Source organism: Rhincodon typus, chromosome 14, assembly GCF_021869965.1.
Source record: "Rhincodon typus isolate 14 chromosome 14, sRhiTyp1.1, whole genome shotgun sequence".
Lineage (NCBI taxonomy): Eukaryota > Metazoa > Chordata > Chondrichthyes > Orectolobiformes > Rhincodontidae > Rhincodon > Rhincodon typus.
In genome coordinates this window covers 69652578-69677848 of record NC_063345.1, presented here as the reverse complement: position 1 = coordinate 69677848, position 25271 = coordinate 69652578, and the positions used below count along the sequence as shown (strand labels likewise).

General features: G+C 43.9%; 1 protein-coding gene across 3 annotated transcripts in view; it reads left to right on the top strand.

Annotated features, from left to right (window-relative positions):
* Nucleotides 1-25271, top strand: part of nup62l (nucleoporin 62 like) — a 47368-nt gene that overhangs the window by 15821 nt on the left and 6276 nt on the right. For all 3 annotated transcript variants that reach the window (XM_048605100.1, XM_048605102.1, XM_048605101.1), the window contains exons 7-11: nt 2728-2923; nt 3861-4005; nt 8252-8301; nt 11064-11198; nt 23992-24103. In XM_048605100.1, coding sequence (XP_048461057.1) covers nt 2728-2923; nt 3861-4005; nt 8252-8301; nt 11064-11198; nt 23992-24103 — 638 coding nt within the window. The remainder of the gene's footprint in view (nt 1-2727; nt 2924-3860; nt 4006-8251; nt 8302-11063; nt 11199-23991; nt 24104-25271) is intronic.

The following is a 25271-nucleotide window of genomic DNA, read 5'->3' as shown; positions in this document are numbered from 1 at the left end:
CAATAACCCACAACCTGCATTCGCCTGTCACCATCCCACCTAGCCCCACCCACTCTAATTTATTTCTGGGCTCCCTTCTTCCTCCCCAGTCCTGACAAAGGCCCGAAATGTTGACTTTTCTGCTCCTCTGCTGTCTGACCTGCTGTGCTTTTCCAGCCTCGCACCTAATCGGCTCTGGCTTCCAGCATCTGCAATCTTTATCTCCACAATCCAGAACAGATCAGCCCACTTGATTGTCACCATATTGATGCACAGAAGCAGCAGTATATACCATCAAAAAGTGCAAGTACATTGCAGCAACTCACCAAGATTCTTTCGACAGCACTCTTGAAACCCGCTGCCATCTGGAAAGCAAAGGCAACATACATGGGACAACCATCTACAAGCTTGCCACAAAGCCACACACCATCCTGACTTGGAAATGTCTTGCTGTTCCTTCAGTATCACTGGGTCAAAATCCTGGAACTCCCTCCCTAATATTACTATGGGTGTCCCTACACCCCAATGTCAGCAGAGTCCCTGCTTGTCCAATAGAGCAGTGTTGGAAATATAAACAGAAGTTGCTGGAAAAGCTCAGCGGGTCTGGCAGCATTTCTGGAGAGAAATCAGCTAACGTTTCACATCTGGTGACTCTTCCTCAGGACTCTAAATGTTAACTCTAATTTCTCTTCATGGATGATTTCAGACCTGCTGAGCTTTTCCAATAATAATCAGTTCTTGTCTCTGATTTATGGCATCTGCAGTTCTTTCAGTTTTTATTGAGCAATGTTGGATTTTAACACAAGCTGCTTGTTGATAGACCTTAAAAGTTTGAGTAAGGTTTTCACGATAAGATGCTCTGTTGAGGAATGAGGCTTGAGAGTGGTTTTCAATCTCTTGTATCTTGATTTTTGGAACTAGAATATGTAGCTAAATTCACATCCATAACAATGACAGACTAATTACTCACTGACGACCAGTTTCGGTCCACTAGGGCAGCTCAACTCCTGACCTCATTCCAGCTTTGGTTCAAACGTGAACATAGGTACTGAATTCCAGTGATGGGGTGACAGTGACAGACCTTAACATAAAATCTGCATTCAGTGAAGTGTAACATCAAGGAGCCTCCAGCACAACTGGTAACTGTGGAAATCGGAGGCATACTCTGTGCTGGTTGGATTCTTATCTGGCGCATAGGAAATGATTGGAGGTCAGTGATCTCAGCTCCAGGACATGTCTGCTAGGTAGTATCCTAGTCCTAACAATCTTCAGCTACTTTATCAATGATTTTCCCCTCCATCAGAAGGTGAGAAGCGGGGATGTTCACTGATGATTGCACAACATTCAGCGCCATTTGTGACTCCTCAGAAACTTGAGTGGGTTGCCTGTCTGCCATTAACAAGGCACAATCAGGAGTGTGATGTAATACTCCCCACTTGCCTATATGGGTGAAGCTCCAACAACACTGAAGAAGCTTGACCCCTTTCTTGACAAAGCAACCCATTTGATTCCTTACGGATATGGTGCCATCCACTCCCTCCAAAACTGACATTCATTAGCAGAAATTCACCAACGATTCTGAGACAGCATCTTCCAAACCCTTCACCAATTCCATCTAGAAGGACAAGGGCATCGCTGTTCCTTCACTGTTGCTGCATCAAAATGCTGAAAATCCCTTTGTGGGGCTTTGCTGTAGGTCTACCAACAGAACATGCAGTGGTTAAAGAATCTCAAGGGCACCTATGGACAGGCAATAAATGCTAGTGATCCCACAAGTGAATTTTAAAAAATATAGAATATTGGTTTATCATTTGTCCCCATATCCCTGCCCTGTAGCTCTGCACTATCTTGTTTACCTTGGCCTGCAGTACTCTGCTGCAGTGGCCATCCTGGCCTAAAGCACTATTATCTCACTTCAAGTGACATATTTTGTTCAGTTTTTAATTTTCTAACTTAAGGGAACTGTTTGGCCCATCAACTCCTCACCAGTTATTTGTAGAGCAATGTAATAAATTAAACCTGTTCCCTTGCTGAATCATCCTTCAAGTTAATATCCCCCTCATGCCTGTCCAATATCCTTCTGAAACAGTTTTCTACCTCTGAACCCCATACACTCAATCTTACTCCTCTTCCCTTCAACCCCTAAAAAGGCAGGGAATTCCAAGTTACTGCATAACTACCTGTCACGTGACTCAAGCAGCTCTCTTGTCCTCCAGGATGTCCAACTGTGACTTTACTGCTCTTCAAGCTCAGAAAACCTGAGTTCTGGCTGGAGCTGCTGGAGTCAGATCTCCCATACGTAGCCCCTCAATTTCAAGAAATTTTATGAACTTACCAAATGGCTCGAATTGCTACAACCAGTCCCGGCTGCCCATTGATTACCTAAAGAAAAAAGTCTCTTCTATCTTTTAGAAACTAACTAATATTTTGGATAAATTAATTTTAACTAACACCTCTATAGCTGTTGCGCTAGTACGAATTAATCTTAACTCAGTTGAAGTTTTATAATTTTCAGTGGTTGAATTTATATTTAATACTGTTCTATATGCTTTCTAGTCCTAATTTAAACCATTGCCCTTGTTTTTAAAAACCTAACACTGCCTGAGCCATCACCTGCCTTTGTTTTGTCTCGACTGTCTTGACTTGTGCTGATCTGGCCTGAACACGGTTTATTGCACAGGCGAATGGAGTTAGAGAAAATCACTGTTGTTGTGGCAAGGGATAACAGCCTCTGTTTTGCTTTTGTAGCTTCCACCTCTGCTGCTGCAGCCACCAGCAACACTGGCTTTTCTCTGGGGCTGAAGACACCAGCAAATTTCTCCCTGGCGCCAGGGCCTGCTGCAACAGCTGTCAGTGCGAGCACCACAGCTACCACAACCACTGCTGCTGTGGGCACTACTGCCACCGTTACTACCGCCACCACTACTGCTCCCGTTACTAGCAGGTACGTGAAGCCTTCAGCCAGCCTGCAGAACAGGAAGGAATGAGATTGCTGTTGGATTTTCACTTCCCTGATGGTGCACCATCTTGCCATCACTATGCCTGTGCGCAGCAGCACGTGGGTGTTCATGGCCCAGTAATGATAGGAGTGTGTGTGTGTGTGGTGTCAAACTTCTTGAATGTTGTTAAAAGTTGCATTCGTCCAGGCAAGTGGGAAGTATTCCATTCCACTCCTGGCTTGTGCCTTGTCGATGGTGGACAGGCTTTGGGGAATCAAAAGGCAAGTTGCTCACTACAGGATTCCCCTAGTCAATAATCTGCGTATTTGTATGGCAAGTCCAGTTAAGTTCGGGTGCATGGTAACTCCCAAGGATGTTGATAGTGGAGGGTTCGGTGACAAAAACACTTAGAATGTCAGGGGGTAGCGATGGTTAGTCTCTGTTGTCGGCGATGGTCATTGCCTGCAAGTTGTGTGATACGAATGTTACTTGCCAACTGTCGGCCCAGGTCTTGCATCATTTGTACGTGGACCGCTTCAGTATCTGAGACATCCTAAATGATGCTGATTGTTGTGCGGTCATCAGCAAATATCTGCATATTTGACTTCGTGATGGAGAGGTGGTCACTGAAGCAGCTGACAATTAGATGGAGGTTAGGAGAGGTTCACGTGCTTGATGGTATGACATTCCTGTTTTCTACTTTCAATGGAGCCCCCGTGCCTATTCCTGTTCGATGTTCATTTACAGAATCCAGTCACTTCCTCATCAATAGAAAACTGTCAAGGAACTGAGACTAACTGAAGGCTGCATACCATCATCTGATTGCAGTTGCTGGAGGATGTTTGGGTATTTTGTACTGAATTGTGGTGATGGAGTTTTGGGCTTAGGAGAGATGATCTAAACTGAAGATGGTTTACGTTTTGCTGACAATTCTGTTTGCAGTACTCCTCCAGTAATGTCATATGCTCAGCTGGAGAGTCTCATCAACAAGTGGAGTGTGGAGCTAGAGGACCAAGAGAAACAATTCCTTCACCAGGCCACGCAGGTCAATGCTTGGGACCGGATGCTAATCGAAAATGGTGAGAAGGTGAGCCAAGTGCAGCCTGTCCAGCTGTAGGAGATCAAATTAATCACATAATCAAATTTTTTCAAAGTGGGGACTATATTGCCCACACGGTTATTTTTCTCTCTTTGCCTTGCAACCTCTGATCAATTTGAATTGCTAAACATCTCGAGCTAAGGTAGTTGATGGTTAATGAGGAATTAACTAATGAATAGCAATTGAGCAAGCACTTTGTGTTATTTATCCAGAATCTTTCGAGTTTCTGATCATCTCTGTTTCAGCAGAGGCTGGTATCCTGTGACCAAGTCATCCTTTATTTATTTTGTGCACAGTGTGACCAACTAGCTTGGAGTCAGTCCCCTGAACTGAGAAGATTGTAAATCACTGTTTATATTGGTCAGCCAGGGATTCCTGATTGGCCCAGGTTAACAACCCCAATCAAGAACTTTGTAGTCATCAAGATCCATCTGGTTCCAATCACTAAATCCCTCCCTCTGCAAGTCCAGGGATGTAGGCCTGGTCTTTTCATGGCAGCTTTTTCTGCCACATTTTTGCCCCAGGTTCAGTACTACTGATTTGGAGTCTGACACGGGCAGCGTCAATGTAGTCCATCTCTTGCAAGTGGAGCATCTCAGGAGGGTTACCTTCTCCTCTTCCACTGGCAGTGATATCGATGCTGCATCCATCTTGGACTCTGACGTTTCCTCAATACTAGACGTAGGGGAGAAGGCATGGTTTCTAACAGGCTTTCTGACTGTTCTGAGGGGCCAGGCATGTTTTGCTCCTGCCCAGTTTGCGAGGTAACAGCATTCAGATGATCCACATTTGTTCAGGACCACCTCACCTACCAGAACTTTGCATTTCATAGTACCCAACCTCGTGATCACCTCACCTTGTACCCGTCCAGGGCCATTTCCATGGTTCTGGCACCAAACTTCATCCCCCAAATTAAATTGTCTCTCTTAAAGGGGTGTACAGCCAGCATTGGCATTCCTGCTGTCGCTTTCCCTGCCCTAACCCCAGGTCTGGGGATATCAGGTTTAATCTTGTGCGGAGTCTTTGCCCCATCAGCAGCTCTGCTGAAGCTATACCTATTGTTGAATGAGGGGTGGTACTATAATCGAATAGGAACCGGGGCAGTTTTGTATCAAGTGATGCTGTAGGCTGCTTCTTTAAGCCTGCCTTCAACATTTGGACCGCTATTTCCGCCAGCCCATTGGACAATGGATGGTATGGAGCTTTCCTAATTCGCCGAATGCTATTCGACTTCAGGAAATAAACAAATTCCCTGCTGGTGAATGACACACCATTGTCTCTGACCGATACTTCTGGGAGTCTGTGTACTGCGAACAATGTTTGCAGCTTCTCAGTTATTATCCCTGAGTTTGCCAAACGGACTTTACGCACATCCAACCATTTTGAATGGGTATCCACAATGACTATGAACATTGTGCCCATGAAAGGACTGGCATAGTCCAGGGTTTACCAGACCATTCCCACGAATGTGGGGCTGCTGCTAGTGGCAATATTTGTCCTTGTTGGCACTCTGGGCACTGCCCCACCAACACAGCTATGTTGGTATCCAACCCTGGCCACTAGACATGGCTTCTTGCTAGTATATTCATCTTGGAAACCCCTGGATGACGCTGGTGGAGTTCAGTCAGTATCTGGCGGCCACCTTTCCTCAGGATAAATCACTCTTCCTCCCCTAAGTAACATGCCATGCAGTGCGGTGATCTGGTCTTGCCAGGTCCAGAAAGGTTTCATTCCTGGTTGCAATGGCCCTTCTGTCTTCCCCCATTACCACCAGCTGGTTTAATTTTGCTCGAATAGGAATCTTTTTGTGTTCACTGTCGGATATTAGCAGCAGTGACCAGAAGGCCGTCCAGCAAGTTTAAAACTAGAACGGACTCTTTCAGGGGAGGCACCACCGGTGAAGTATCTGCCAGTGGGAGGCACTCAAGGTATCCATATTAGCCACTTGGTTTCCTGGACAGTGTTCTAACTTGTGCGTGCTGGGAATAAAGGCCCACCGCTGAATTCCTTCAGTAGCCCTAGCAGGGGTTTGTGATCTGTTACTATGACAAATTCCCATCTGTAAAGATACTGGTGGAACTTGCTCACACCAAAGATGACCGCCAAACCTTCCTTTCTTTGCCTGGGCATAGTGGCATTCAACATCAGCCAAAGTCTGTGAAGTATCCGCAGTTGGGCATACCTCTCCGTTAGGCTGCGGGTGAGGCCTAACCTCCCCGACCTGTACATCCTCCAACCTGGTGTGCTGTATCCATTGCTCCCGATGTGGCCTCCTCAACAACGGTGAGACCAAGCACAGACTTGGAGATTGTTTCGTGGAGCATCTGCGCTCTGTACATGATAATCGACAACACCTACCAGTCGCTAACCATTTTAACCACCCCCCCACTCCCTTGGTGACATGTCCATCCTGGGACATCTCCAATGCCACAATGACGCCACATGCAAACTGGAGGAGCAACACCTCATATTCCGCCTTGGGAGCCTACAGCTCGATGGCTTGAATGTAGAATTTGCCAGTTTTAAAATCTCTCCACTCCCGGCCTCATCCCATTGTCTAAACCTCCCTCTCATCCCCACCACCTTGACCTGACACAACCTGTCCATCCTCTTCCCGATCTATCTGCCCCATCCTACCCACCGACCAATCCCCACTAACCCCTAACTGCATCCACCTATCACCACCCTGCCTATCTTTTCCCAGCCCCACCCATCCTCCCTCTATTTATTTCCCAACTCCCTTCCCCCTCTCCAGTTCAGAAGAAGGGTCCCGACGCAAAATGTCGACTTTCCTACTCCTCTGATGCTGCCTGGCCTGCGTTTCTCCAGCTCCACGCTGTTGTCTCTGATTCCAGCATCCTCGCCATCGCAGAAGGATTGTAGTTGCTTTTCATCTGGACAAATGGCATTAGCCCAGAAAAAATATCACTATCTTTCCACATACCGAGCCCAGTCTTCGATAGTAGGATCAAATAAAGGCATGATGCCAGAAATGCTTATCCCAACTCCACGATAAATGTTTCAAGCCAGCGTTCTTAAGGCAGTTAGTGTTATCTCCTGTCACCATTGAAATAACTGCACAGAGGCCGGTATCCCATCACCAAGTCACCCTTTATTTACTTGTGCACAGTATACTGGCTGTGGCCAGCTAGTTTGAAATCAGTCCCCTGAACTGAGGAAATTTTAAACACCTTGTTTTTTTTTAATTTAACCTACTTTTCCAATCAATCTATTCGGATGTTATTACACAACTCTGGAGTAGATGGAACTTGAGCGTGGGCCTCATGCCCTGTTATTATCGGTTGGCCCAGGTTAACAAGCCCAATCACGTACCTCAGTCAGCAAGATCCACCTGGTTCTGATCACTACATACCCATTGTTCAGCTCTTACACCACCTGTTTTTGAACATGGTCGGAATTTTGAATTCCACACCTGATACCATCAGCTTAAGGGTTGTAGGGAGAATATGCAATCATGTTCATATCCCAAATGCAAACACACAGAAAATACAATCCCCCCTATCCTAACCACTCATCAAATGGGGCTAGTTTCTTCAAATTACATTAAAATCCTGCAGTGAGAGTATCATGAGGGGAGTTGGGGGAAGGACTGATGTTAGAAAATCAAAAATGGAATGGGTTAACTGTTCTTTCATTTCCAGGTCTTAAATTCAAAAGATCGGTACTGGATCTTAAGCATCTGTTTCTGTCTGCTGGCTGGAAATGTCTTTTTCTGAAATGTCTTTCATCAGTGTGAACACGGTTCCGCAGGCTTGAAGCCACTGCTTCATGTTGCCCTGAAAACTGAGTTTGAGGATGAAAGCTGTGGGAGGTGGGAAAATAACCTGTTAATTGTCTGAGATGGAGGCTGACAAATGGGTATTTTCAACTACATTTTGCTGACTAATCATTGAGGTGGTGTGTGTTCCCTTATCTGTCATCTTCAGTACAAGTCCTAGATCATGGGTTGAATTTTGGAAAGATCTCACCAAACATGCATCCTAGAGGCGGCTGTGATAGAGATTTTATAATTTGTTCTGAGGCCTTTCTGACATCTTTCTAGAGTGCCACCTTCATTCTGACTTGGCTATTTGCACGTACTATGTAATCTTGTCAGAGGGAGTGGATGGGACTGCAGCCATGTAATAATTCACTTCCTGGGATAGGGCACCCCCTAGTGCAGTAGGATGTTGAATGTCTTCTAGCCAACACTGTTCTGTTGCCTTTTCCTTAGATCACTGCCTTACACCGAGAAGCAGAGAAAGTGAAGCTGGACCAGAAGAGGTAAGTGTCATTATTTTGGTACAATATTGTAGCCTCTGTCTTCCCAGCCCCTGGAATAACTATGTTCCAGTGCTGTTCCTGTAGGTCTGCAGTCAAGTTAGAGGATGCTGCAAGCAGGATAGATGATCTGCTTTTGGTCATGTTGAAAATTAAATGTTCATCAGGATAGTCAGAAAATTGTCTGCTCCTCTTTGGTGTGAATGTAAAGAGGGCCTTCCTTAACCAATGGACTGACCAGGGAAATTGTCAATCTGCAGAGACCATACCTGAATCAAGAGTCTTTCACAAAGGATGATATTGTAGTACAATTCCTAACAATACTGTTCTAGACTAGGCCATCTTCAATTGCTTTTCATCAAAGGCTTTCCCTACATTATTGTATCAAAAGAAGGGTGTTTGCAGTGTCCAGCAATATTTGCCACCAGTCAGGCACTGAAGCAGTTCATACCCATATGCATAGAAACTCGGGCAAGTTAATATTAGCACCACACGAGTGCCAGGCAATGAGCAGTTCCAACAAGACAGTTTATCTGTCTCTCCTTGCTCAGCACTGTTCTGTCACTGAATCCCATGCTGTTAACATGCATCTTTAATAGTACGTGAAACCTAACTGGACCTGCCTGTTACGTGATAGAACCAAAGGGCATAATTTCAGAATAAGGGGTCATGCATACCAAGATGAAGAATTTCTTCTGAGGATTAGTGAATCTTTGGAATTCTTTGCCACAGAGGGCTGTTGAGGCTGGGTTGTTAAGTATATTCAAGGCTGAGAGATTTTTAATCACTAAAGGAATCAAAAGGCAGGAAAATGGAGTTGAAGATTATCAGGTCTGCTATGATCTCATTGAATGGCAGAGTAGACTTGATGGGCTGAATGGCTTACTTCTGCACTAATGACTGGTCTTCTGCTCACATCTGTCACTTATACACATGCTGTTTGACTGCATTGTGAACCTTCTGGAAAGTGTGTGTCCAAGTCTCGATCCATTGGCTTCAATTTGAGAAGCATTTGTGTTCCACCAGATAATACTTTGAACCCGTTGAGCTGTATTTTCACCACTAACAATCATACCTCATCTGCTATTGTCATTTTCTGTTACATCCCTTCAAAGGCTGCATTGACGAAATTTAAAATCTTGGTATATGGCTGAAACTAAATATGCTATTCAGTCAATCACGTGCTTATCATTGATTTGCTGACGCATTCTCATCAGTAAATCTAAGTTGGCCTGTGCTGAGTTGGTTCAAGGACATATTGCTTCAGAAAACACTCTTCTGTAAGCTGGGTTTCATCCAGCCTTTGCGTCAAAGTGAGAATCAAATGTGTCAGTTTTATACAGCACACACCTGTCAATGTGACTATTGTGACTGTTAGTCAAATTAGTCTTGTTTGACCAGGTCTTCCTGTATAACCCTGCAAGTGTTCCCTTTTCAGCTATATCTCCAATTGCCCTTTTGAAAGTTGCTGTTGAGCCTGCTTCCATTCACCTTGCAGACAGCCATCATGAACTCGCTCTATAAAACTGTTTTTATCTTCTCTTTTCTTTACATCCTCTGAAATGTGTGCATTCTGGTTATTGACCCTCCTGCCTGTAGAAACAATTTGTCCTGTACTGCATCAAAACTCTAATTTTGAACACCTCATTGTGTTAGACTGATTTACAGCACAGGAGAGTAGCATTCAGCCTCAAGTAAATGCTGTCATTTCATGGAGCAATCCAGTTGATCCCACCACCCCTCCTCTACTCGATCCCTAGAGCCTTGCAGGTTCATTTCCATAAGAGTCCATCCAATCTGCCATTGCAATAGTTGGGTGACTTCAGTTGCCTCACCTGATTGGGCACTAATTTCCAAGTCATTACCAATTGCTGCTTAAAAAGTAAGTTCTCCCTAACATCCCATGTCTCTTGCCCAACAAAATGTAAGGTATTCTTAATGTGAAGACAGGCTTTTGTCTCCACAGACTGTGCGCTGATACTGATACTGTCATGGACAGATACATCTGCAGCAGGCAGATTGGTGAGCATGATAGTATGTTTTTCTGTCTTGTTGGTACCCTCACCACCTGCCAGAGGTCCAATCTAGCAGCTGAATCAGGTGGAACTTGACCAGCTTGATCAGTATTGATGCTTCTAAGCAACTCTTGATTGTGGACATTGAAGTCAGTCATGAAGTCCCTCACCCACGGTATGTCCTGCATCTTTCCCACCCTCAATGCTCATTCCAAGTGTTGTTTAACATGGAGTACTGACTAATCAGTTGAGGTTAGAGGGGAGGGCAATGCATGGTAATCAGCAAGAGGTTTCCTTTCCCATGTTTGACCTGCTGCCATGCGACTTTATGGGTTCCATTGTTAACGTTTCGACTCCCAGGGCAACTCCTTCCTAACTGTATACACCACTAAGTTGCCACTCCTGCTCGTCTATCCTGCCAGTTAAAAACTGAATGCAAGAACAATTCTGTGCATGCTTCATAGCTTGGGAGACAGAGCTGCAACTGCTGGATTCTGTTTCTGACCTCCAGAGTGGCATGCAGGTGTGATTCTGAGAGAGTGACTGACACTTTTTCCATCACTATACTGTTTCTGCAAAAAAAACTCAGAACCAGGGAGTGGAAAACATTTTCTCACTGTACTACAATATGTGGTACCTGCATTTGGATGAATTGTCTATTGGAATGTGCTGACATTTTCAGATGTAAACCAGACCTTCAGACTTGTAAACACTTGAGATAATGATTTCATGTGGTGATATCTCTGATAGACTGGATCAAGAGCTTGACTTCATCCTGTCACAGCAGAAGGAACTGGAAGACCTGCTGGAACCACTGGAGCAATCCGTCAAGGATCAGCATGGCACCATTTACCTGCAGCATGCTGATGAAGAGCGAGAGCATACGTGAGTGTTGGGTATTTATAGCAGGATTTAAAACCAGGTAAATCTCCCTGTACACTGTGACAATCAAACATTCCCAGGACAGGTACATTGCAGGATTAGACAGAGTAAGTTTCTTTCTATGCTGACACCAACAAACCCACTCGGGACATGAACAGTGCTACATTGGAAGTGTTGGAGATATAGGTCCCAGGGAGTGTCATTGAAGACTTGTTCGTGAAATGGTTTCCTGAGGGTGAGAGACTAGAAGGCAGGCATCTATACGTGAGAAGGGTGTCATTTGAGCAGCTGAATTAGAATCTGGGCTGGGGCAGAAAATGAGTGGCTTTAAGGATGAAATGTTTGGAAGCTCAGTTTGGATTCCATATTCAGATGTAAACTAGCAGCCTGAATTTGTGACAGGGTGGAGGCTTATTTTAGTAACTGAGTTTCTGATTATGATGAAAGCCAGTGACCTTGTTATTCCCCATGTCAGCATTTTGTTTCATAATTTTGGAAACCCCAAATGTTCAGTTTTTTTAACTCTCTAAATAGTCAAAGCAAATTGACATAGGAGATGGACCATTGGATATGTTTGTGTTAGTATGTAGATGATCAAGGTCGTCAGAGGCGGTTCAGAGATGTAATATACTGGTTAGCAATGTAATGGAGCTGGGAGGAAGGCACTTGGAATTTGAACTGACCAGATACTCTCATCCTTGTAATTGCTGACTGACAGACCTACTATGCATCTCACCAACCAAATGCCCATAAGCAGCACCTGTACAGACACGAATGTCTGTACAGGTGCTGCTTATGGGCATTTGGTTGGTGAGATGCATAGTCATTTCTACACTGCCACAGCTCCGTCCATGTCAATGAGAATCGTCCATATTCATTTCCTAATCTCTGTTTCAAGCTGATGGTGAGCAAGTTTCAAAATGTCAGAGCTGAGTTTGACATGATCACTCCTGTCCTCTTCTTTCTGTTCACTGCTCCAGGATGAAAGGATCTTTTTCAGGTTTGAAGAAGTAACTAGCTGTGTGCCTCAGCGTTTGGACCCTAACTATTTAAGTCTATATAAATGACTTGAATGTGGGGATAGAAAGTACTGTAGCCAAATTTGCATATATCTCTAAAATAGAACATAGAATTGTACAGCACAGGGACAGGCCCTTCTGCCCACAATGTTGTGGCGAACGTGACACTAAATTAAACTAATCCCTTCTGCCTGCCCTTGGTTCATATTCCTCCATTCCTTACTTATTCATGTGCTTATCTAAAAGTCCCTTAAATGTGTTATGGACTAGACCAGACCCCCTGATATTTTAAGAGGGTAACTGAGTCCCTAACTCTTTGGTCGTTTAAAGGTAGATGTGAAGTGTTATATTCCAGATGTGATGCAACTGGTCAAACTACTCAACACTAAGCAAAATACAATTTATTTAAACACGTTAGTTAAAATACAAAAGGAAGAGGAGTTTAGAATAATTCCACTTTTGGAGAATGTAACTGAACAATAGATGCAGTAACTATTACTAATTAGTTGTTCCAATATTGTAACATCCCATAAATACACCCCTTGGCAAAAAGGCAAATTCAGGCACAGATTCTCACATGCAGTTCTCCAATCCAGGAGGCAAAATAGTCCAAAGAAAATTCAGAGACACTCATTGAAGCTTCCAACTCTTTTGAGACCCCAAAAGCAGCTTATGCTACTGAAAAATCAAAAACACAGAAATCTGGATCTGAGAGTTGGCCACAGCCATTCAGGCTGTTTATTTTTTTAAAAAAACCAAGGCCTCACAAGCTCTTCAAGTAGACTGCTTGGCGCCTCTGCCTTACAACCCCTCTTCAAAGGGTAAAAAACAGGACAAAATAACTTGGTCACAGCATCATCACAGCTCCCCCTGGGAATAAAACCATGAATATACAAAGAAGGCTTCGTTTATAAAACACTTAGTCTTACTCTATTAGTACACTACAATATATATACATTACATTAACTCTAAGCTGCAGACATTCACAACTACAATCTAGCTCAGTCCTTTTTTTCCCTGCTACCAAACACCCCTGTCTTTCTTCATCAAAGTCACGACAACACATCAGTTCTGAAGAAGGGTCTAGGCCCGAAACGTCAGCCTTCTTGCTCCTCTGATGCTGCTTGGCCTGCTGTGTTCATCCAGCTGTACACCTTGTTATCTCAGATTCTCCAGCATCTGCAGTTCCTACTATCTCTGATACTCATCAGCAATTGTTTTCTCATCCTGCTGCATGCAAATGTTCTTTCCATGTGTGATTAAAAATCACCAAGTCATCGATGTACACTCCACATTTGGAAAATCCATAAATGACTTCATCGGTTAGTCTTTGAAATGTTGCTGGCGCATTTTGCATACCAAATGGCATGACATTGGTTTAGTCCATTCAGTGCTATGAAAGCCGAAATTGTCTTTTGGATAAAGGTATCTGCCAGTAAATTCTACGTAGAAATATAAATTGCTTGTCCCAGCTTCTCAATTCGGTCTTCCAAATGTGGAATAGGAAAAGTATCAGACTTTGTTGACTTCACAATACTCCCCACACAATCGCTTTGTGCCATCTGGTTTTGGTACCATTTTATTATTCATTCATGGGATGAGGTGCGTCACTGGCTAGGCAGCATTTATTGCCCATCCCTAAATGCCCAGAAGCAGTTAAGATTCAACCACATTGCTGTGGGTTTGGAATCATATGTAGGCCAGACCAGGTAAGGGTGGCAGTTTCCTTCCCTAAAGGACATTAATGAACCAGATGAGTTTTTCCTGACAATGGACAATGGATTAACAGTCATTGTTAGATTCTTAGTTCCAGATATTTTATTGAATTCAAATTCCACCGTCTGCCGTGGCGGGATTTGAACCCAGGTCCCCAGCACGTTGTCTGGGTCTCTGGATTAACAGTCCAGCGATACCACTAGGCCGTCGCCGCTCCAAGTCTCTGCAACTCCCTTCAATGTTGTTATCTTTGAGCATGCGTTCAGTCTTTCTTTTTTTAAAACCTGTGCCAACTTCAAAGGATTAAGTCATAAAAATGTTGCTTAATTGGAACAGTATTTCTTATATCTACATCATGTGTAATTAGATTAGAACTTCCTAGTTTATTCCCCCACACCTCCCCATGTGATTGTAATAATACTTTCAGGTCATTTTGATTTTCCTCTGAAAAGTAACTCAATAATTTACCCCAGTTTTTGAGTACTTCCTTATTGTCCAATTTAATTTGAGGAATGTCCAATTCAGAATCCTCTGAACTTGGTTCTTCACTCTTGTAACGAATACCACATTCTCCTTTTTGCTTTCCTTCCCTATCAAGATACCTTTTGAGCACATTCACACGGCACATTGAGAGATTTCTTTCTACCTGGCAGTATTATCAAATAATTCACTTCAATCAATCTCCTTTTGATTTGATAAGGTCCACTAAACCTTGCTTTTATAGCTTCACCTACCACTGGATGTAACAGTAACACTTTATGACCTCTCGCAAAATTGCAAATTTTTGATTTCTTGTCTGCTTCCTGTTTCATCACAGGCTGTGCTATTTTTAGTTGTCTAGCTAACTCACCCTGCTGTATTTAATCTTTCCCTAAAGTTTGACACAGTCCAAATATGTGATCTGTGAACTATGACTCACCAATTTCTCCTTAATTATTTTCAGTAGTCCTCTCACCTCCTGCCCCAAAACTAATTCAAATGGACTGAATTTGGTAATTTCATTAGGTGCATCCCTAATTGCAAAAAAGTACAAATGGAATTCCTTTATCCCAATCTTCTGGATAGTCTTAATTATACACCCTCAACATGGTCTTTGGAGCAGTGGCATCAAACTTTAATGCTTCCTGTGATTCTGGATTGTATGCAGTGGATTTGAACTGTTTTATTCCTAAACTATCCATGACTTCCTTGAATAATTTTGTAAAATTCGATACTTGATCTGATTGTAACTCTTGGGTAGTCAGTACATAGTGAAAAATTTGAGTAACTTGTCTACAATCCTTTTACCTATGAAATTGCATAATGGAATGGCATCTGGAAGTCCAGTGGACACATCCATTATGGTCAACAAGTACTGATTTCCACTTTGTCTTAGGTAGGGGTCCTACGCAATCAGTTGAAACCCTTCCTCAAATGCAGGAATGGGTTTTGAAGGTGCTGGTTTTCCAATTACCTGACACGTATGACATGTCTGACAAGATTCAGCTACATCCTTATGCAATCCAGGCCAGTAAAAATATTTTTGTAATTTGGCTTGAGTTTTCCTTCTTCCCAAATGACCACCTGTGCTATCTTCAACACCTCCTTTCTGTAACCCACTGGTAATACACCTTGATGAACCAGTTCTGAGGAAGGGTCACCGGACCCAAAATGTTAACTGTTTTTTCCTTCACAGATGCTGCCAGACCTGCTGAGCTTTTCCAGCAACTTTGTTTTTGTATCAAAGATTGACATGCTCCCTTATCTCTTTAAAATTGTAATTGCTTTACCTGCTCCTCCTGCCATATGCGAATAAACTTTACCCTTGCAAGTAAATGGTTGAAGACCACTTCCTTCTCAACCAACCCCTGACCACATTGTACATTCTGGTGTGGCTTCTTAGCTTCCTTTCCTGTTCTTTCCTTTACAGCTTCAACAAAATTCACTGGCTTATCCTGCTTTCTGACATCTGTCCTCCCAGTGCTTTTCCAGAACGATCAACACTGCGACTTCGTGTGGCCTACTTTAACCTGAGGTTTTTTAAAGTTCTCTTTTCTCTCTCATAGGTTTCCTTTTTACCCTATGGTAGATTACCTTCATTATCTTCAATGAGATCTCAATTTCCCTTAACACCTGAGGATTTCTCTTTTCCCCAACTTCTATTCCTTGCAGATTGAAACTGATGTCAGAAGCCAGACTTTGATTTATGAACCAACTCAGAATCATCAACCATTTCCGCTGCTAATCTTGCAGTCTTCACACTCTGCTCTTCCACATGAGTTCTCACTATTTCGGGAAGTGAATTTTTGCTCTGCTCCAAAATAATCGTTTTTCTAAAAACGTCATGCACTTGATCTATTTTCACTGCACTTACCCACCTTTGAAAATTTGTTGAGTTTGAAAGGATCAAAGTATATTTAACCAAGGTCCCTCCTCACATTCCTGAAACATTATCCACAGGATTCTGGCACTAGCTTATATGGTTTAAGATAGCTTTTTTTCACCTCATTATACTCTCCAGATACCTCCTGTCACAGTGTTGCAAATACCTCAACATCTGTACCTACCAACTTTGTTTGGATCAACAAAAACCATGTGATCACTGGCCATTTAATTTGTTTAGCCATTTCTCAAATGAAATGAAAAAGACTTCTACATCATTCTCTTTGAACTTAGGCAACGCTTGGACATATTTAAGCAGATCCCCATTAGGCCTTTGATTACAACAGGTTTGCTCGTTATCACTATCCTCCTCATTAATTTTACGTCACCTCTACCCTTTTAAATTGACTCTCCTCTCTTGCCAATTTCTGAAGTTCAAATTCTCTCTTTCTGATTATCTTCTCTCTTGCCCTTTCTTCTTTCTTTGTCTCTTTCTTCTGCTAGGGCTTTCCTATCCTTTTTCTTTTTTTCTCTGCTTTTAATTGTAATTCAAACTGTTCATTTCCTTTTCTCTGTCTATTGTTCTGCCAGGGCTATTCCTTCCTTTTCTTTTGCTTCTAATTCAAGCTACTTCATTTGCACTTGAATTTTAGCCATTTCCAGCAATTTTAAATGCTGTGCGATTGCCACAACTGTCTCCTTTCCTCAAATCCAGTCAATCCCAACTCCAGCTTGTTTGCCAATTCTAAAACCTTTGTCTTGCTCACTTTTTGTAAAACTCCTGAAGTCACTCCTTTCGTTCCCACAAATCTCTTAGTGACCGAAAGAACCAGTACTACGCAAGGCGCACCCTGTTTAAACCAACCGAACTCAACACCCGAAACAAAAGACCCTAATACCCACCACTTGCAGCTTTTGAGTCCGACAGTCCTAAACCCAACCTGGAATTATAGATTTTGATCCCAACGAGACCCCAATTTGTTATGGACCAGACCAGAGTTCCTCAGTATTTCTAAGAAGGTAGCCTAGACCAACTTTTCTTTTGAAAGATAGCTGTGAAATGCTGTACTCCAGGTGTGATGCGACTTGTCCGATTATTCGATGTTAAGCAAAATAATTTATTTAAACACTGCAGTTTAAATACAAACAAATAAGGAATTGAGAATATCTTAACTATTGGAAAATTTAACTGAATAATAGATATAGTAACCATTGCTAATTAACTGTTCCAATATAGTAACATCCCAGAAAAACACCACCTTGGCAAAAAGGTAAATATTGTACAGATTCTCACATGCAGTCCTCCAATCCTGGAGGAAAAACCATCGAGAAATTTCAGAGGAAGTAACAGCGAGGAGACATTCACTGAAGTTTCCAACTGTTTGGAGACCCCCAAAGGCCTCTTATGCTAATGAAAAATGAAAACCCAGAAATCTGGATTGGTTAGAGCTGACCACACCTATTCAAGCTGTTTCAAAAAAGAACCCAAGGCGTCTCAATATGTTAACTCTAGTGATTCTGTTAGACTGCTCAGTGCCTCTGCCTTACAATCTCTCTTCAAAAACCAGGACAAAGTAACTTCTTAAAGTCACAGCATGTCACAAAAGCCCCTAACATATATCTGCCTCCTCCACCACCACTCCTGGCAGCATGTTCCAGACTCCAACCATTCTCCATGTAAAAACAAAAAAACTTCCCCTGCACATCTCCTTTGAACTTTCTCCCTCTGACCTTAAATGCATGCCTCCCTGTATTAGACATTTCAACTCATGGGGGAAATAGATTCTGACTGTCAACCCTATCTATGCACCTCATAATTTTATAGACTTCTATCAAGTCTCTCCTCAGTCTGTGCTACTCTAGGGTAAACAACCCAAGTTTTTCTAGCCTCTCCTTAAAGGTCATACCCTTTAATCCAGGTAGCATCCTAGTAAACCTCTTCTGCACCCTCTCAAGCCTCCACCTCGTTCATGTAATGTAGTAACCAGAATTGAACCCAGTACTCTGTGTGGCCTGACCAAAGTCTTATGAAGATTCAGTATGATATCCTGACTCTTGTACTCAATTCTCTAACCAATTAAGGCAGCATGCCATATGCTATCCTTACCCACTATTTACTTGGTTGCCGCTTTCAGGGAGCTGTGGACTTGAGCCCCAAGATCCCCCAATACATCAGTGCTGTTCAGGTTCCTGCCATTAACTGTATACTTTTCCTTAACATTTGATCTCCCAAAGTGCAGCACTTACCTGGATTAAACTGTATCTGCTATTTTTCCACCCATATCTGCAATTGATTTATATTTCTCTGTATCCTTTGATGACTCTTTGCAACGCAACTCAACTCATCTGCAAACCAACTAACCCACCCATCTACATTTTCATCCAAGCCATTTCTATATATCACAAACAGCAGAGGTCCCAATATGGATCCCTGTGGTACATACTAGTCACGGACCTCCATCCAACAAAACACCCAATCACCACTCCCCCTTGGTCCAGGAACTCCCTACCTGTGTCCGTGACACCACCCACGCCCTCCAGCTCCTCCAGAACTTCCAATTCCCCGGTCCCCCAACACCTCATCTTTACCATGGACGTCCAGTCCCTATATACCTGCATTCCCCATACAGATGGCCTAAAAGCCCTCCGCTTCTTCCTGTCCCGCAGGCCCGACCAGTCCCCCTCCACTGATGCCCTCATCCGCTTGGCCGAACTCGTCCTCACCCTCGACAACTTCTCTTTCAATTCCTCCCACTTCCTACAGATAAAGGGGGTGGCCATGGGTACCCGCATGGGCCCAAGCTATGCCTGCCTCTTTGTAGGTTACGTGGAACAATCCCTCTTCCGTATGTACACTGGCCCTAAACCCCACCTCTTCCTCCGTTACATTAATCACTGTATCGGCGCCGCCTCGTGCTCCCACGAGGAGCTCGAACAGTTCATCCACTTCACCAACACCTTCCACCCCAACCTTAAATTCACCTGGACCATCTCTAATAACTCTCTCCCCTTCCTGGACCCGTCTGTCTCCATCTCGGGCAACCACCTAGAAACCGATATCCATTTCAAGCCCACCAACTCCCACAGCTACCTAGAATACACCTCCTTCCACCCACCTTCCTGCAAAAATGCCATCCCCTATTCCCAATTCCTTCGCCTCCGCCGCATCTGCTCCCAGGATGAGGCATTCCACTCCCGTACATCTCAGATGTCCTCGTTTTTCAAGGACCACAACTCTCTTCCCCGCACCCCCCCACCTCAGTGGTCGAGAACGCCCTCAACCGTGTCTCCCACATTTCCCGCAACTCATCCCTCACGCCCCATCCCCGCAATAACAACCAAAAAAGAATCCCCCTCGTCCTCACGTACCACCCCACCAACCTCCGGATCCAACGCATCATCCTCCGACGCTTCTGCCATCTACAATCCAACCCCACCACCAAAGACATCTTTCCCTCCCCACCCTTATCTGCTTTCCGGAGGGACCACTCTCTCCGTGACTCCCTTTTCCGCTCCACACTCCCCTCCAGCCCCACCACACCTGGCACTTTTCCCTGCAACCGCAGGAAGTGCTACACCTGCCCCCATACCTCCTCCCTCACCCCCATCCCAGACCCCAAGAAGACTTTCCACATCAAGCAGATATTCACCTGCACATCTGCCAATGTGGTATACTGCATCCGCTGTACCCGTTGTGGCCTCCTCTACATCGGGGAAACCAAGCGGAGGCTCGGGGACCGCTTTGCAGAACACCTACGCTCGGTTCGCAATAAACAACTGCACCTCCCAGTCGCGAACCATTTCAACTCCCCCTCCCATTCCTCAAACGACATGTCCATCCTGGGCCTCCTGCAGTGCCACAACGATGCCACCCGAAGGTAGCAGGAACAGCAACTCGTATTCCGCTTGGGAACCCTGCAGCCCAATGGTATCAATGTGGATTTCACAAGCTTCAAAATCTCCCCTCCCGCTACCGCATCCCAAAACCAGCCCAGCTCGTCCCCGCCTCCCTAACCTGTTCTTCCTCCCACCTATCCCCTCCTCCCACCTCAAGCCGCACTCCCATCTCCTACCTACTAACCTCATCCCGCCCCCTTGACCTGTCCGTCCTCCCTGGACCGACCTATCCCCTCCCTAATTCCCCACCTACACTCACCTTTACTGGCTCCATCCCCGCCTCTTTGACCTGTCTGTTTCCTCTCCACCTATCCTCTCCTCTATCCATCTTCTATCCGCCTCCCCCTCTCTCCCTATTTATTTCAGAACCCCCTTCCCCTTCCCCATTTCTGATGAATGGCCTAGGCCCGAAACGTCAGCCTTTCTGCTCCTATGATGCTGCTTGGCCTGCTGTGTTCATCCAGCTCTGCACCTTGTTGTCTCAACCACCACTACCTTCTATGGGCAAGCCAATTCTGAATCCATGCAGCCGAGTTGCCCATGGATTCCATGCACCTTAATCTCCTGGATGAATCTACCAGATGATGGACCTTGTTGAAAGCCTTACTAAAAATCCATGTAGACAACATCCACTGCTTGACCTCATTGATCACTTTTATCGCCTCAAGAAATTCAATCGAGTTCATAAAACAAGACAAGACATGACCTGCCCCACACACAGCCATGCTGACTGTTCCTAATTAGGCTATGATTTTCCAAATGTGTGTAAATCCTATCCCTAAGATTTCTCTTCTTGCTTCCCAGCCACTGATGTGAGTCTCACCGGTCTATAGTTTCCTGGATTATCCCTGTCTCCTACTTGAACAGAAAAACATTAGCTACTCGCCAGTTCTCCAGGACATCTCCAGTGGCTAGCAAGGATACGAAGATCTTGGTCAGGGTCCCAGAAATCTCCTCTCTTGCCTCTCTCAATAACCTGGGATTGATACCATCAAGTCCTGGGGATTTACCTATCTTAATGCACTTCAAGAGATGCGACACCACTTCTTTCTTGATCTCAAAATGCCCTAGCGTATTAACATGCTCTACAGTAATCTCACTACCCTTCCTGTCCTTCTCCTGGGTGAATACCAATGCAAAATACTAATTTAGGATCTCGCTCAAGTCTGCTTTGTCCAAGTACAAGTTCCCTCCTTTATCCTTGAGTGGTCCCACCTTCTCCCTAGTCATCCTCTTGTTTTTAATGTATGTCTAAAAAGCTTTGGGATTCTCTTTAACCATTTGCCAAGGTCATTTCTTGGCCCCTTCTTGCTCTCCTAAATCCCTGCTTGCGTTCTTTCCTGCTCCCTTTATATTCCTCATGGGCCCTGTCCGATTTTAGTTTCCTCAACCTTTTGACTAAATTCACAACCTCCCACACTATCCAAGGGTCCCTTACCTTGCCATCTTTGTCCTTCCTCCTTACGGGAACATGTGGTCCTGTACTCTGATCAATTATCTGAAATCTTAAGGAGTCGTGATCACTGTTTTCAAAATGCTGTCCCACTGAAAGGTCAGTCACCTGGCTAGGTTCATTAGCCAATACAAGGTCCAATATGGCCCCTCCTCTAGTTGGACTATCCACATACTGTTAAAAGAAACCCTCCTGGATGCACTTAACAAATTTTGTCCCATCTAACCCTCTTGCTGTAAGGGAGTCCCAGTCAATATTGGGAAAGTTAAAGTCAACCACTATGACAACCCTGTTGGTGTATCTTTCCATAATCTGCCAGCATGTTTCTTCCTCAATGTTTTGGTAGCTGTTTGAGGGCCTATAATATAATACTGTCAGAGTGATTGCACCCATCTTATTTTTAAGCTCAGTGGTCGAGCTGTCCAATTTATCCTTTGAGACATTCTCCCTGAATAGTAATACAACTCCTCCACCTCTTTTAGTTTCCTCTCTAACTCATCGAACATGATGAAATCTTGGAACGTTGAGCAGCCAGTCCTGTCCCCCTCTTAACCAAGTCTCTAATGGCCACAACATCATAGCCCTATGTACTGAACCACAATCTAAGCTCATTTATAATACTCCTTGCATTTGAAATCAACACAGTTCAGGCCATTAATGTCGTCATGTTCATTTACCTAGTCAGATGTCAAACAACACCAGGTTATAGTCCATCTGACAAAGGGGCAGCACTCCGAAAGCTTGTGATTTCAAATAAACTTGTTGGACTATAACCTGGTGTCATATGACTTCTGACCTTGCCCACCGCAGGCACTTCCACGTCATGTTCATTTACCTGTCTCTGCCTGTCCTTTCTTTCTGGCTTACTGTTTCTAACATCTGCCTTCCCGTATCCCTCCACTTGCTGACATGCTGCTCTGGTTTCCAGCCCTTGGCACTCTAGTTCAAACTGTCCCGAGTAGCACTAGCAACCCTCCCTGTGAGGATATTGGTTCTCCTCTGGTTTAAGTGTGATCTGTCCCTCTTGTACAGGTCCCCCCTGCCCCAGAAGAGGTCCCAATGATCCAAGAACCTGAGACCCTGCCCCCTACACCAGTTCCTTAGCCATGTATTCATCTATCCTGTCTTTCTATTGCTTGCCTCACTAGCATGTAGCACTGGTAGTAACCAGAGATTACTACCCTTGAGATCCTACTTTTCATCTTTCCTAACTTCCTGTACTCAGCCCTCTTTCTACCTACGTTGTTGGTACCAGTGTGCACAATGACCTCTGGCTGCTCACCCTCCCCCTTAAGAATTTCATGCAACCTCTGAGGTCCTTAACCTTGGCATCAGGGAGACAACACACCATCTAGTTGTCTTGAACGTGACCACAGAAATGCCCGTCTGAGCCCCTAACTCAGCCCCGTATATCCTACCACTACCGGTTGCTTGGTAGTATGTATGTTTCAATGTTTCAAAAGTATGTTTCAATGAAGAAATAAGAAATTTAGAAATGGAAAGGTTAAGTGAATAGGCCAAAATTTGGCAGGTGAAGTTTAACACGGATAAGTATGAGGTTATCCGTTTTCATCTGAGGAATAGAAAGGCAATTTATGACCTAAATCAGGAGAAACCTGGCTGCTTTGGTGAAAGGGATCGGGATGTCGTTGCTCATGATTTGCGGAAAGCTAGTACATAAGGTACAAAAGGTAATAAGGAAGGCAAGTGGAATTTTAGAATTTATTGCGAAAGGAATAAGAGTTTAAAGTAGGGAAGTGTTGCTGTAATTGGGCAAAGCATTGGTGAGACTGCATCTTGAGTACTGCATACAGTTTCTGTCCCCTTAATTGAGATACTTAATTGCATTGGAGACAGTTCAGAGAAGGTTCACAAGATCAATGTCAGATGAAAGGCCTCTTTTGAGGAGAGAGTGAGCAGTTTACGCTTATACTCAAGTTTAGAAGACTGAGGTGATTTAATTAATAGAGATTAGCAAATCAAATGGAGCAAATGTTTCCTGTTGTGCGGCAATTTAGAACAAGAGGTAATAGTTTTAGGATAAGGGGTAGCAGACTTAAAGCATATCAGGCCAAACTAATTCTCTGAATGGGTCGTGAACCTGTGGAATTCACTACAGCACCAGAGTGTTGTAAATCCTCGGAAATTGAGTAAATTTAAGGAGGTAATAAACAGATTTTTAATCAGTCGTGAGTTGAAGTTTTATGGGGAGCAGGCAGGACATTGATTATATCTCAGCCTCAACTACAATCATGGTAATATGAAATAGTAGAATAGGCTCAAGGGGCTGAATTGCCTACTTACTCCTTCTAATTCTTGCATTTTTATGTACTTCTGTGTTACTGACCAGTTATAAACTGGCGGAGAATATTGATGCTCAACTGAAGAGGATGGCCCAAGATCTGAAGGAAATTATCCAACATCTCAATACCACCAGTGGTTCCTCGGAGATCAGTGATCCAGTAAGTAGATTCAGTGTCTCTTTGTAGAAACTTGACCATTCAGCCCATCAGACTTGGGGTGCTAGCGCATCACTTGGAGGAGACCCTCCAACATCATTATGCAGTCTGACACTGAACGTAGCGTCCAAGACACTGAACTAAATGATGGACAGTAGTGGGTCTGGCACCAGGTATGTGGAGTGGAGCTAGTACCAATGTGCACTGTGTACCCTTGGTTTTTTAGGGTATAGCACAATGATGCTTACCTGAATATTAGGGCTCATTAGATTGTAGGTGCATTGCTTTGCAGAGATGGTGAAAGATCATATTTAAATGTAATTACATTATTGTCGCCAGTTCAGATCTTCCAAAAAAAAGTCTTTAAATGACAATGACTCCAGTTTTGAGTTGTCCAAAATGTCACTTGTCAAGTTACTGTCCTCTTAGATGAAATAAGAGTGACCTGGAAATCTCTTCAAAGCTCCCACATTGAGCACTTTGCTGTTGCCCAGGACTGTTGGTGCATTTTATATATGCAGTATTGACATAAACCATAAAAAATAGGAGTAGGCCATTTGGCCCCTTGAGTCTGCTGCACCATTAAATACAATCACAGTTGATCTTCCAACTCCATACTCCCTATACTCTTTGATCCCTTTAACCCCAAGAGCTATATCTAACTCCTCCTTGAAAGGACGCAGTGTTTTTGATCAACCTCTTTCTGTTGCAGCTAATTCCACAGACTCACCACTATTTGGATGCAGAAATTTCTCGCCATCTCAGTTTTCACATGACACCAGGTTAAATTCAAACAGGCTTATTTAAAATCACAAGCTTTCAGAGCACTCTTCCTCCTTCAGGTAAAGTGACAAAGGAGCAGTGGACAGCTTATGAATTTAAATAAATCTGTTCAACTGTAACCTGGTGTTGTGTGACTTCTGACTTTGTCCACTCCAATCTAACATCGGTATCTTCACATCATCTGAGTTTTAAATTGTCTACCTTGCATCCTTAAACTATGATCTCTTGTTCTAAATTCCCCAGTCATTGAGAATACCCTTCCTGTGTTTACGCTGTTCAATTGTGTTTAAACCTTATAGGCTTCCATATGATGCCTCCCCCCCCCCCCCCCCCCCCCCCCCCCCCCACCCCGCACTACCATTCCCACACGCACCATTACCTCGCATCC